The following is a 14,242-nucleotide window of genomic DNA, read 5'->3' as shown; positions in this document are numbered from 1 at the left end:
GGTCCAAGAAACAGGAGCAATGGACATTAGACCGGCAGAAATGTGTACTTTGGTCTAGAGTTTTGGTTCCAACCGCCGTGTCTTTGTGAGACTCAGTGTGGGTGAATGGATGATCTCCGCATGTGTATTTCCCACCGTAAACCATGGAGGAGGAGGTGTGATGGAGTGTGGGTGCTTTGCTGGTGACACTGTCTGTGATTTATTTAGAATTCAAGGCACACTTAACCAGCATGGCTACCACAGTATTCTGCAGCGATACACCATCCCATCTGGTTTGGGCTTAGTGGGACTATCATTTGCTTTTCAGCAGGACAATGATCCAACACTCCTCCAGGCTGTGTAAAGGCTATTTTACCAAGAAAGAGAGTGATGGAGTACTGCATCAGATGATCTGGCTTTCACAATCACCTAACCTCAACCCAATTGAGATGGTTTGGGATAAGTTGGACCGCAAAGTGAAGGAAAAGCAGCCAACAAGTGCTCAGCATGTGTGGGAACTTGTTCAAGATTGTTGGAAAAGCATTCCGGGTGAAGATGGTTGAGAGAATGCCAAACGTGTGCAAAGCTGTCATCAAGGTAAAGGGTGGCTATTTGAAGAATCTCAAATATAAAATATATTTTGATTTGTTTAACACTTTTTTGGTTACTACATGATTCCATATGTGTTATTTCATAGTTTTGATGTCTTCACTATTATTCTACAAATGTATAAAATAAAGAAAAACCCTTGAATGAGTAGGTGTTTTAAAAGTTTTGACCGGTAGTGTAGGTCTAACTGTATTAAAACATACGAGCTACATTCTCAGCCACCTTAGCTAGAGAACCAATCATTGAACGTATCAATCTGACATCCGCGGACAACGTACAAATGTATAATAATTACACTCGTTACTGCTTACACCAACAATCCTCTCAGATCAACAGGATTGGGGATAGGAGGATAGGAGCTAGGGGCTACACAACATAAATGTAAGGGGCTAGTGGCTAGGGGTTGAATTGGGATTCATGAGCCCTCACCTCCAGATGTTGTCATCGAAGGTGAACAATCCATAGAGAAAACAGATCAGGCCTACTACCGCAGCGAAGAACAGCATCTCAGTGTAGAAACCCAGCCAGGCAAAGTAGATCCCAATCTTCTCCCCGTAATACTTCCTGTTATGGGAAATATAACACAACCAATCAAACATCTTCTCCACGTAATACTTCCTGTTATGGGAAATACAACACAACCAATCAAACATCTTCTCCCCGTAATACTTCCTGTTATGGGAAATACAACACAACCAATCAAACAACAACAAGCAGGTGGTGACCTCCAGGTCAGGTCTATCTAGTGTCTAAAAATAATGGGCAGACGCAGTTACAGTTAACAACCTGGGCACTGCAGTTTACTTTTAAAGGTGAATTCAGCTTGCAGAGTTTACAGCAATCAAGATCTCTTGGAAATATACTGTAAGGTCTGTCACTCTGCCTAGGGGGTTTGTGTATGTTGGATTATACAACGGGTGGGTCTAATCCTGAATGCTGATTGGTTAAAGCCGCATTCCAGCCGGTGTCTATTCCACAAGTTACCACCCACTAAATCTATGACGTTAAAATGCCTATTTACTCTGTTCTATCTGACTGCGCAATCCACTGTATCATCAGCCCAGTCAGGCAATTTATACACTTGATCTCCACTATAAAAAGCATATAGACATTATCTCACATTTCTTTTAGACTAATATTTAGTCTTCAACAGCAGAGATTTATATCAACTTTGCTGTCTGGTACAGAATCAATGTGCGGGGGCACTGGTTAGTCGAGGTAATTGAGGTAATATGTACATGTACATATTACACGGTTGAAATGCTTGGAACTTAGAACCTCAACACGAGGTGAAGAAAATAACTCACCTCCCAGACTAGACCAAAACATCGCCAGGCTGCAGCTGTGTGTGTAAAGTGGGTCAAACCGTGACTATCAATACGAGGTGGAGAGAGGAGAAAACTCCCCTCTCGGACATTCACTGGTACGGCTGATTAGCCGTAATATGTTGTGTTAGTCCGCTAGAGACCTTTTTCTCATGTGTTAAGTGTGTATGTTTATTCTGAAGATCCAACGAGGTTACGACTGTTCAGAATGATGATATGATAAGAGGTAATGATTAATACGTTGACTGTTTTATGGATGGGATATGTAAAGACCTTTAGAGTTTAATTCGGGAGATGGTAACTATTTAAACAACCGCTCTCGTGGTGCCCCAAATTTGTTATGAGTTAATTGTTACATGATTAGTTTAATCAGGTAACAATTAAACATAGTTAGTTGATTCAATAAACAACAGTCATCAGATTAATGAATGTAAAGTCACGACAAAAGCGGCAGCTCTACCATTTAGCTCAGTGCGGATGTTGCCTGTAATCCATGGCTTCTGGTTGCGGTATGTACATACAGTCACTGTGGCGACTAGGTCATCGATGCACTTATTGATGAAGCCAGTGACTGATGTGGTGTACTCCTCAAAGCTATCGGAAGAATCCCAGAACATATTCCAGTCTATGCTAGCAAAACAAGTCTTGTAGTTTAGCATCTACTTCGTCTGACCACTTTTTTTATAGACCGAGTCACTGGTGCTTCCTGCTTTCATTTTTGCTTGAAAGCAGGAATCAGGAGGATAGAGTTGTGGTCAGATTTCCCAAATGGAGGGCGAGGGAGAGCTTTGGACACTTCTCTGTGTGTGGAGTGTTGTATTGTGTCTTGTCCTGTTGTGTGTTGTGTCGTGTTATGTTGTGTTGTGTCATGTTGCGTCGTGTTGTGTCGTGTTGTGTCATGTTGTGTCGTGTTATGTTGTGTTGTGTCATGTTGTGTTGTGTCATGTTGTGTCGTGTTGTGTCGTGTCGTGTCGTGTTGTGTCGTGTTGTGTCGTGTTATGTCGTGTTGTGTCATGTTGTGTCGTGTTATGTTGTGTTGTGTCATGTTGTGTCGTGTTGTGTCGTGTTGTGTCATGTTGTGTCGTGTTATGTTGTGTTGTGTTGTGTCATGTTGTGTTGTGTCATGTTGTGTCGTGTTGTGTCGTGTTATGTCGTGTTGTGTCGTGTTGTGTCGTGTTATGTCGCGTTGTGTCGTGTCGTGTTGTGTCGTGTTATGTCGTGTTGTGTCGTGTTGTGTCGTGTTGTGTCATGTTGTGTTATGTTGTGTTGTGTCATGTTGTGTCATGTTATGTTGTGTTGTGTCATGTTATGTCGTGTCGTGTCATGTTGTGTCGTGTTATGTCGTGTTGTGTCATGTTGTGTTGTGTCATGTTGTGTTGTGTCATGTTATGTCATGTTGTGTCATGTTGTGTCGTGTTATGTCGTGTTCTCACCGTATCAAATTGAGAGGCTGCTCTTTGAAGAAACTGAGGAACCGGGCCCAGTGTCTGTAGAGGCTGAATCTCTCACTCTCACTGTTGGGGTCTCTGGATGCCTTCCAGTACCGAGACTGGATACATACAGAGAGATACAGGTCATTAGAGTCATGGTCCTACTGGATACATACAGAGAGATAGAGGTCATTAGAGTCATGGTCCTACTGGATACATACAGAGAGATAGAGGTCATTAGAGTCATGGTCCTACTGGATACATACAGAGAGATACAGGTCATTAGAGTCATGGTCCTACTGGATACATACAGAGAGATACAGGTCATTAGAGTCATGGTCCTACTGGATACATACAGAGAGATAGAGGTCATTAGAGTCATGGTCCTACTGGATACATACAGAGAGATAGAGGTCATTAGAGTCATGGTCCTACTGGATACATACAGAGAGATACAGGTCATTAGAGTCATGGTCCTACTGGATACATACAGAGAGATAGAGGTCATTAGAGTCATGGTCCTACTGGATACATACAGAGAGATAGAGGTCATTAGAGTCATGGTCCTACTGGATACATACAGAGAGATACAGGTCATTAGAGTCATGGTCCTACTGGATACATACAGAGAGATAGAGGTCATTAGAGTCATGGTCCTACTGGATACATACAGAGAGATACAGGTCATTAGAGTCATGGTCCTACTGGATACATACAGAGAGATACAGGTCATTAGAGTCATGGTCCTACTGGATACATACAGAGAGATAGAGGTCATTAGAGTCATGGTCCTACTGGATACATACAGAGAGATAGATGTCATTAGAGTCATGGTCCTACTGGATACATACAGAGAGATACAGGTCATTAGAGTCATGGTCCTACTGGATACATACAGAGAGATAGAGGTCATTAGAGTCATGGTCCTACTGGATACATACAGAGAGATAGAGGTCATTAGAGTCATGGTCCTACTGGATACATACAGAGAGATAGAGGTCATTAGAGTCATGGTCCTACTGGATACATACAGAGAGATAGAGGTCATTAGAGTCATGGTCCTACTGGATACATACAGAGAGATACAGGTCATTAGAGTCATGGTCCTACTGGATACATACAGAGAGATACATGTCATTAGAGTCATGGTCCTACTGGATACATACAGAGAGATACTGTACATGTCATTAGAGTCATGGTCCTACTGGATACATACAGAGAGATACAGGTCATTAGAGTCATGGTCCTACTGGATACATGTCATTAGAGTCATGGTCCTACTGGATACAGGTCATTAGAGTCATGGTCCTACTGGATACATGTCATTAGAGTCATGGTCCTACTGGATTCATGTCATTAGAGTCATGGTCCTACTGGATTCATGTCATTAGAGTCATGGTCCTACTGGATAGAGGTCATTAGAGTCATGGTCCTACTGGATACATGTCATTAGAGTCATGGTCCTACTGGATACAGGTCATTAGAGTCATGGTCCTACTGGATACATGTCATTAGAGTCATGGTCCTACTGGATAGAGGTCATTAGAGTCATGGTCCTACTGGATACATGTCATTAGAGTCATGGTCCTACTGGATACATGTCATTAGAGTCATGGTCCTACTGGATACATGTCATTAGAGTCATGGTCCTACTGGATACATGTCATTAGAGTCATGGTCCTACTGGATAGAGGTCATTTATAGAGTCATGGTCCTACTGGATACATGTCATTAGAGTCATGGTCCTACTGGATACATGTCATTAGAGTCATGGTCCTACTGGATACATGTCATTAGAGTTATGGTCCTACTGGATACATGTCATTAGAGTCATGGTCCTACTGGATAGAGGTCATTTATAGAGTCATGGTCCTACTGGATACATGTCATTAGAGTCATGGTCCTACTGGATACATGTCATTAGAGTCATGGTCCTACTGGATACAGGTCATTAGAGTCATGGTCCTACTGGATTCATGTCATTAGAGTCATGGTCCTACTGGATAGAGGTCATTAGAGCCATGGTCCTACTGGATACATGTCATTAGAGTCATGGTCCTACTGGATAGATGTCATTAGAGTCATGGTCCTACTGGATACATGTCATTAGAGTCATGGTCCTACTGGATACAGGTCATTAGAGTCATGGTCCTACTGGATACATGTCATTAGAGTCATGGTCCTACTGGATAGATGTCATTAGAGTCATGGTCCTACTGGATACATACAGAGAGATACAGGTCATTAGAGTCATGGTCCTACTGGATACATGTCATTAGAGTCATGGTCCTACTGGATACATGTCATTAGAGTCATGGTCCTACTGGATACATGTCATTAGAGTCATGGTCCTACTGGATAGATGTCATTAGAGTCATGGTCCTACTGGATACATACAGAGAGATACAGGTCATTAGAGTCATGGTCCTACTGGATAGAGGTCATTAGAGTCACGGTCCTACTGGATAGAGGTCATTAGAGTCATGGTCCTACTGGATAGAGGTCATTAGAGTCATGGTCCTACTGGATACATGTCATTAGAGTCATGGTCCTACTGGATAGAGGTCATTAGAGTCATGGTCCTACTGGATAGAGGTCATTAGAGTCATGGTCCTACTGGATTCATGTCATTAGAGTCATGGTCCTACTGGATAGATGTCATTAGAGTCATGGTCCTACTGGATAGAGGTCATTAGAGTCATGGTCCTACTGGATACATGTCATTAGAGTCATGGTCCTACTGGATACATGTCATTAGAGTCATGGTCCTACTGGATACATGTCATTAGAGTCATGGTCCTACTGGATTCATGTCATTAGAGTCATGGTCCTACTGGATAGAGGTCATTAGAGTCATGGTCCTACTGGATTCATGTCATTAGAGTCATGGTCCTACTGGATACAGGTCATTAGAGTCATTGGCCTACTGGATACATGTCATTAGAGTCATGGTCCTACTGGATACATGTCATTAGAGTCATGGTCCTACTGGATTCATGTCATTAGAGTCATGGTCCTACTGGATAGAGGTCATTAGAGTCATGGTCCTACTGGATTCATGTCATTAGAGTCATGGTCCTACTGGATACAGGTCATTAGAGTCATTGGCCTACTGGATTCATGTCATTAGAGTCATGGTCCTACTGGATAGATGTCATTAGAGTCATGGTCCTACTGGATTCATGTCATTAGAGTCATGGTCCTACTGGATACAGGTCATTAGAGTCATTGGCCTACTGGATTCATGTCATTAGAGTCATGGTCCTACTGGATAGATGTCATTAGAGTCATGGTCCTACTGGATTCATGTCATTAGAGTCATGGTCCTACTGGATAGAGGTCATTAGAGTCATGGTCCTACTGGATTCATGTCATTAGAGTCATGGTCCTACTGGATACATGTCATTAGAGTCATGGTCCTACTGGATACATGTCATTAGAGTCATGGTCCTACTGGATTCATGTCATTAGAGTCATGGTCCTACTGGATAGAGGTCATTAGAGTCATGGTCCTACTGGATTCATGTCATTAGAGTCATGGTCCTACTGGATACATGTCATTAGAGTCATGGTCCTACTGGATACATGTCATTAGAGTCATGGTCCTACTGGATTCATGTCATTAGAGTCATGGTCCTACTGGATAGAGGTCATTAGAGTCATGGTCCTACTGGATTCATGTCATTAGAGTCATGGTCCTACTGGATACAGGTCATTAGAGTCATGGTCCTACTGGATTCATGTCATTAGAGTCATGGTCCTACTGGATAGAGGTCATTAGAGTCATGGTCCTACTGGATAGAGGTCATTAGAGTCATGGTCCTACTGGATTCATGTCATTAGAGTCATGGTCCTACTGGATACAGGTCATTAGAGTCATGGTCCTACTGGATACATGTCATTAGAATCATGGTCCTACTGGATACATGTCATTAGAGTCATGGTCCTACTGGATAGATGTCATTAGAGTCATGGTCCTACTGGATAGATGTCATTAGAGTCATGGTCCTACTGGATACAGGTCATTAGAGTCATGGTCCTACTGGATACATGTCATTAGAGTCATGGTCCTACTGGATTCATGTCATTAGAGTCATGGTCCAACTGGATTCATGTCATTAGAGTCATGGTGCTACTGGATAGAGGTCATTAGAGTCATGGTCCTACTGGATTCATGTCATTAGAGTCATGGTTCTACTGGATGCATGTCATTAGAGTCATGGTCCTACTGGATACATGTCATTAGAGTCATGGTCCTACTGGATACATGTCATTAGAGTCATGGTCCTACTGGATTCATGTCATTAGAGTCATGGTCCTACTGGATAGAGGTCATTAGAGTCATGGTCCTACTGGATACAGGTCATTAGAGTCATGGTCCTACTGGATACAGGTCATTAGAGTCATGGTCCTACTGGATACAGGTCATTAGAGTCATGGTCCTACTGGATACAGGTCATTAGAGTCATGGTCCTACTGGATACAGGTCATTAGAGTCATGGTCCTACTGGATACATACAGAGAGATAGAGGTCATTAGAGTCATGGTCCTACTGGATACATACAGAGAGATAGAGGTCATTAGAGTCATAGTCCTACTGGATACATAGAGAGATACAGGTCATTAGAGTCATGGTCCTACTGGATACATACAGAGAGATACAGGTCATTAGAGTCATGGTCCTACTGGATACATAGAGAGATACAGGTCATTAGAGTCATGGTCCTACTGGATACATGTCATTAGAGTCATGGTCCTACTGGATACATGTCATTAGAGTCATGGTCCTACTGGATACATGTCATTAGAGTCATGGTCCTACTGGATTCATGTCATTAGAGTCATGGTCCTACTGGATACATGTCATTAGAGTCATGGTCCTACTGGATTCATGTCATTAGAGTCATGGTCCTACTGGATAGAGGTCATTAGAGTCATGATCCTACTGGATTCATGTCATTAGAGTCATGGTCCTACTGGATGCATGTCATTAGAGTCATGGTCCTACTGGATACATGTCATTAGAGTCATGGTCCTACTGGATTCATGTCATTAGAGTCATGGTCCTACTGGATTCATGTCATTAGAGTCATGGTCCTACTGGATACAGGTAATTAGAGTCATGGTCCTACTGGATTCATGTCATTAGAGTCAAGGTCCTACTGGATAGAGGTCATTAGAGTCAAGGTCCTACTGGATAGATGTCATTAGAGTCATGGTCCTACTGGATTCAGGTCATTAGAGTCATGGTCCTACTGTTCATCCATAACATGCGTGTCTCACATCCAAAGGTGATGATAATAGGGTCAGTTTTGTTACAGAGAATATGGTTGGATCAGTTCCATTACAAATGAGCTTCAAGTCGCAGTAGCCACATATCCAACAGTCTTCTAAACAGGGAATTATTGTATGAAACACAAAGAGAGCACATTGTGCACCCCAAAAAATATTTTATTTCACTTTCCTTTCCCCCACAATATTAAAGCGATGGCGCGAGATTCTAGCAATCAAGCCATTTTTCTACTCCCCCCCAGAGTCAGATGATCTCATCGTTATGTCTCTGCGCATTGTCTCGCCGAAAACTACCTTTTTAAAGTCCTTTATACTGCACACACTATGCCTTTAACGACTTCACAGATACTCAATGGCATATGTGCACACCATTTAGGCCCAACAAGAGCCCAGAGGGCAAAGCTGTTTAAGCCACCAGGAGAAAGGTCACTATTAAACAGCAGCTTCTTACATCATGTAGTGGGAAGGCAGCCCCGTAGGTTCCGTTGTTGAGCAGGCGCTTGATGCCCTTCTTGTTCTTGTCATCACTGTCCTCCTTGTGGTACGCACAGCGGGCCAGGATATAATACACCTGGAGGAGGAGAGGTGAAAGGTCATTTAGAACACCTGGAGGAGGAGAGGTGAAAGGTAATTTAGTACACCTGGAGGAGGAGAGGTGAAAGGTCATTTAGAACACCTGGAGGAGGAGAGGTGAAAGGTCATTTAGAACACCTGGAGGAGGAGAGGTGAAAGTTTAATATTATATTCATTCATTTTAGAAGCCACTATATTTACAGGAATACCTTGAATACATTTAAATCTCTGATAAGAAATACGTGTTACGACAGTTCACTTGATTCTCCTATAACGAACCCTAATGACGGTCCACTTGATTCTCCTATCACAAACCCTAATGATGGTCCACTTGATTCTCCTATAACGAACCCTAATGACAGTCCACTTGATGCTCCTATAATGAACCCTAATGACGGTCCACTTGATTCTCCTATAACGAACCCTAATGACGGTCCACTTGATTCTCCTATAACGAACCCTAATGACGGTCCACTTGTTTCTCCTATAACGAACCCTAATGACGGTCCACTTGATTCTCCTATAACGAACCCTAATGACAGTCCACTTGATTCTCCTATAACGAACCCTAATGACGGTCCACTTGATTCTCCTATAACGAACCCTAATGACAGTCCACTTGATTCTCCTATAACGAACCCTAATGACAGTGCAGTACTTACTATCCTGTTGCGGACAGAGGGAGGGAAGAAGGTCTCCTTGTCATCGATAAGGAAGAAGTCGATCTTTTCCTTGTTGAAGGGTGAGGTGAAGTAGTCTGGTTCAGGATTCATAATGTGGTTCGGTAGACGGAAGGGAGTGAACAGCCAGTTAATGGGAATGTCCTGGTGGAAGAGGAGACTTTAAGAATGGGAATCTTTATCATTTTACATTGCTAGTTTTACATTCCTAGCCTGAGTGCTAGTTTTACATTCCTAGCCTGAGCACTAGTTTTACATTCCTAGCCTGAGTGCTAGTTTTACATTCCTAGCCTGAATACTAGTTTTACATTCCTAGCCTGAATGTTAGTTTTACATTCCTATCCTGAGTGCTAGTTTTACATTCCTATCCTGAGTGCTAGTTTTACATTCCTAGCCTGAGTGCTAGTTTTACATTCCTATCCTGAGTGCTAGTTTTACATTCCTATCCTGAGTGCTAGTTTTACATTCCTATCCTGAGTGCTAGTTTTACAATCCTATCCTGAGTGCTAGTTTTACATTCCTATCCTGAGTACAAGTTTTACATTCCTAGCCTGAGTGCTAGTTTTACATTCCTATCCTGAGTACAAGTTTTACAATCCTATCCTGAGTGCTAGTTTTACATTCCTATCCTGAGTACTAGTTTTACATTCCTATCCTGAGTGCTAGTTTTACATTCCTAACCTGAGTGCTAGTTTTACAATCCTATCCTGAGTACAAGTTTTACATTCCTAGCCTGAGTGCTAGTTTTACATTCCTATCCTGAGAGCTAGTTTTACATTCCTATCCTGAGTACTAGTTTTACATTCCTATCCTGAGTACTAGTTTTACATTCCTATTCTGAGTGCTAGTTTTACATTCCTATCCTGAGTGCTAGTTTTACATTCCTATCCTGAGTGCTAGTTTTACATTCCTATCCTGAGTACAAGTTTTACAATCCTATCCTGAGTGCTAGTTTTACATTCCTATCCTGAGTACTAGTTTTACATTCCTATCCTGAGTGCTAGTTTTACATTCCTAACCTGAGTGCTAGTTTTACAATCCTATCCTGAGTACAAGTTTTACATTCCTAGCCTGAGTGCTAGTTTTACATTCCTATCCTGAGAGCTAGTTTTACATTCCTATCCTGAGTACTAGTTTTACATTCCTATCCTGAGTACTAGTTTTACATTCCTATTCTGAGTGCTAGTTTTACATTCCTATCCTGAGTGCTAGTTTTACATTCCTATCCTGAGTACTAGTTTTACATTCCTATTCTGAGTGCTAGTTTTACATTCCTATCCTGAGTGATAGTTTTACATTCCTATCCTGAGTACTAGTTTTACATTCGTAGCCTGAGTGCTAGTTTTACATTCCTATCCTGAGTGCTAGTTTTACATTCCTATCCTGCATGCTAGTTTTACATTCCTATCCTGAGTGCTAGTTTTACATTCCTATCCTGAGTGCTAGTTTTACATTCCTATCCTGAGTGCTAGTTTTACATTCCTATCCTGAGTGCTAGTTTTACATTCCTATCCTGAGTGCTAGTTTTACATTCATATCCTGAGTGCTAGTTTTACATTCCTATCCTGAGTGCTAGTTTTACATTCCTATACTGAGTGCTAGTTTTACATTCCTATCCTGAGTGCTAGTTTTACATTCCTATCCTGAGTGCTAGTTTTACATTCCTATCCTGAGTGCTAGTTTTACATTCCTATCCTGAGTGCTAGTTTTACATTCCTATCCTGAGTACTAGTTTTACATTCCTATCCTGAGTGCTAGTTTTACATTCCTATCCTGAGTGCTAGTTTTACATTCCTATCCTGAGTGCTAGTTTTACATTCCTATCCTGAGTGCTAGTTTTACATTCCTAGCCTGAGTGCTAGTTTTACATTCCTATCCTGAGTGCTAGTTTTACATTCCTATCCTGAGTGCTAGTTTTACATTCCTACTGTAGCCTGAGGGCCAATTGTGTTTGGCTTGACAATGAAAGCAATGGAGTTAGCAAGAGCACAAACAGATCTTCCCTACAGTCTACGGAAATTTGTCCTGACCAGATTTTTACTTTTAGTTTTGCGATTCGAACCGGGAACCCTCTGGTTGCTGGCTCGCCTCTCTAACCACTAGGATACCCGGCTGCCTACTGTACCTTGTGGGCGGGGATGTCGTTGGCCTTGAAGGGAACCTTGATCTTGAGGACGTCGGCATAGGTGGCCAGCACATCCCATGGAGTGTGGATCTTCACATAGTATGTCTTACCGTCATCTGACTCCTGATTGGAGGAGAGAAATGGAGAGATGGATGGAGAGATGTGGAGATGGTTAAATGGAGAGATGGTGTGATGGAGGCATGGAGACATGGAGAGATGGTGGGATGGAGAGATGGTAGGATGGTGAGACGGTGACATGGAGAGATGGAGAGATGGAGAGATGGTGAGATGTGGAGATGGATTAGATGGAGAGATTTGGAGAGATGGTAGGATGGAGAGATGGTAGGATGGAGAGATGGTGGGATGGAGAGATCGAGAGATGTGAAGATGGTGGGATGGAGAGATGGGAGCGATGGGGTGATGTGGATTGTGGAGATTTGGAGAGATGTGGAGATGGTGGGATGGAGAGATGGTGGGATGGAGAGATGTGGAGATGGAGAGATGTGGAGATGGAGAGATATGGAGAGATGGAGAGATGTGGAGTTGGAGAGATGTGGAGATGGAGAGATGGAGAGATGTGGAGATGGAGAGATGTGGAGATGGAGAGATGGAGAGATGTGGAGATGGAGAGATGTGGAGATGGAGAGATATGGAGAGATGTGGAGATGGAGAGATGGAGAGATGTGGAGATGTGGAGATGGAGAGATGGAGAAATTGACCGACAGAGAAACAGACAGAGAAATAAGCAGATAATTAGACCAGAGAAACAGACCAGAAAAACAGACCAGAGAAACAGACCAGAGAAACAGACCAGAGAAACAGACCAGAGAAACAGACCAGAGAAGCAGACCAGAGAAACAGACCAGAGAAGCAGACCAGAGAAACAGACCAGAGAAACAGACCAGAGAAACAGACCAGAGAAACAGACCAGAGAAACAGGCAGAGAAACAGACCAGAAAAACAGACCAGAGAAACAGACCAGAGAAGCAGACCAGAGAAACAGACCAGAGAAACAGACCAGAGAAACAGACCAGAGAAACAGACCAGAGAAACAGACCAGAGAAACAAAGACAGACAAAGACAGACAGAGACAGTCATATCAGTCTCACTATAGGGTTGCTCAAGGACAATCCATTTATGTCCCAATAGCAGAATTGAGCTACTTGTACTACCACAAACAAGCCATTTCTCCTGAACTGTGCTGTGATGTTTTCTATTGATCTACCTCCCCCAGGTGGTGAGAAAGAGTAATGGCATCCCCCAGTACAAAAACAGAACAGTTTGTCCCTGTATGGTCCAATGGTGTTATTCACTAACCTGGTCCCAGATCAGTTTATGATGCGTTACTAACTTCTATGGCCCAATGGTTTTATTCACTAACCTGGTCCCAGATCAGTTTATGATGCGTTACTAACTTCTATGGTCCAACCATGTTATTCACTAACCTGGTCCCAGATCAGTTTATGATGCGTTACTAACTTCTATGGTCTAATGGTGTTATTCACTAACCTGGTCCCAGATCAGTTTATACTGCGTTACTAACTTCTATGGTCTAATGGTGTTAGCAACACAGCACAAACAAATCTAAGACCAGGGTATTTATTTATTCACCATAACTTGGTAATATCTAACCGAATGAATCTTCAGGGCAGGAATCTCACCATAACTTGGTTATATCTAACCGAATGAATCTTCAGAGCAGGAATCTCACCATAACTTGGTTATATCTAACCAAATGAATCTTCAGAGCAGGAATCTCACCATAACTTGGTTATATCTAACCGAATGAATCTTCAGAGCAGGAATCTCACCATAACTTGGTTATATCTAACCGAATGAATCTTCAGAGCAGGAATCTCACCATAACTTGGTTATATCTAACCGAATGAATCTTCAGAGCAGGAATCTCACCATAACTTGGTTATATCTAACCGAATGAATCTTCAGAGCAGGAATCTTACCGATTGATCCTCTGTCTCCAGCTCCAGACCTGCCTTCTGTAGGTTAGCTTCATACTCCTTGCGCCTCTCCTGTTGAGAAACACAACAATATGGGAGAGGAACATAACAACTAGCAATGGTCATCGAAATTGTTAAAAGTTTTTTAAAACAATTCTAATAAATGTAATAGTTAGAAGACATGTATCTAAAAAAGTATTTATATTGTTTGCGATATCAGACATAATATCACTATAATCCCAGTGTTCATTATCAGAAGTTTGCATTCATT

General features: G+C 42.2%; 1 protein-coding gene across 2 annotated transcripts in view; it reads right to left on the bottom strand.

Moving 5' to 3' along the window:
- Window positions 1–14,242, bottom strand: part of LOC139578065 (anoctamin-5-like) — a 66,897-nt gene that overhangs the window by 22,660 nt on the left and 29,995 nt on the right. For both annotated transcript variants that reach the window (XM_071405244.1, XM_071405245.1), the window contains 6 exons: window positions 13,975–14,043; window positions 12,014–12,136; window positions 9,871–10,032; window positions 9,087–9,206; window positions 3,347–3,462; window positions 1,018–1,152 (listed from right to left, as the gene is read on the bottom strand). In XM_071405244.1, the coding sequence (XP_071261345.1) occupies window positions 1,018–1,152; window positions 3,347–3,462; window positions 9,087–9,206; window positions 9,871–10,032; window positions 12,014–12,136; window positions 13,975–14,043 (725 nt within the window). The remainder of the gene's footprint in view (window positions 1–1,017; window positions 1,153–3,346; window positions 3,463–9,086; window positions 9,207–9,870; window positions 10,033–12,013; window positions 12,137–13,974; window positions 14,044–14,242) is intronic.

This window comes from Salvelinus alpinus, chromosome 6 (genome assembly GCF_045679555.1).
Source record: "Salvelinus alpinus chromosome 6, SLU_Salpinus.1, whole genome shotgun sequence".
NCBI lineage: Eukaryota > Metazoa > Chordata > Actinopteri > Salmoniformes > Salmonidae > Salvelinus > Salvelinus alpinus.
This window is presented reverse-complemented; position numbering and strand designations above follow the sequence as displayed.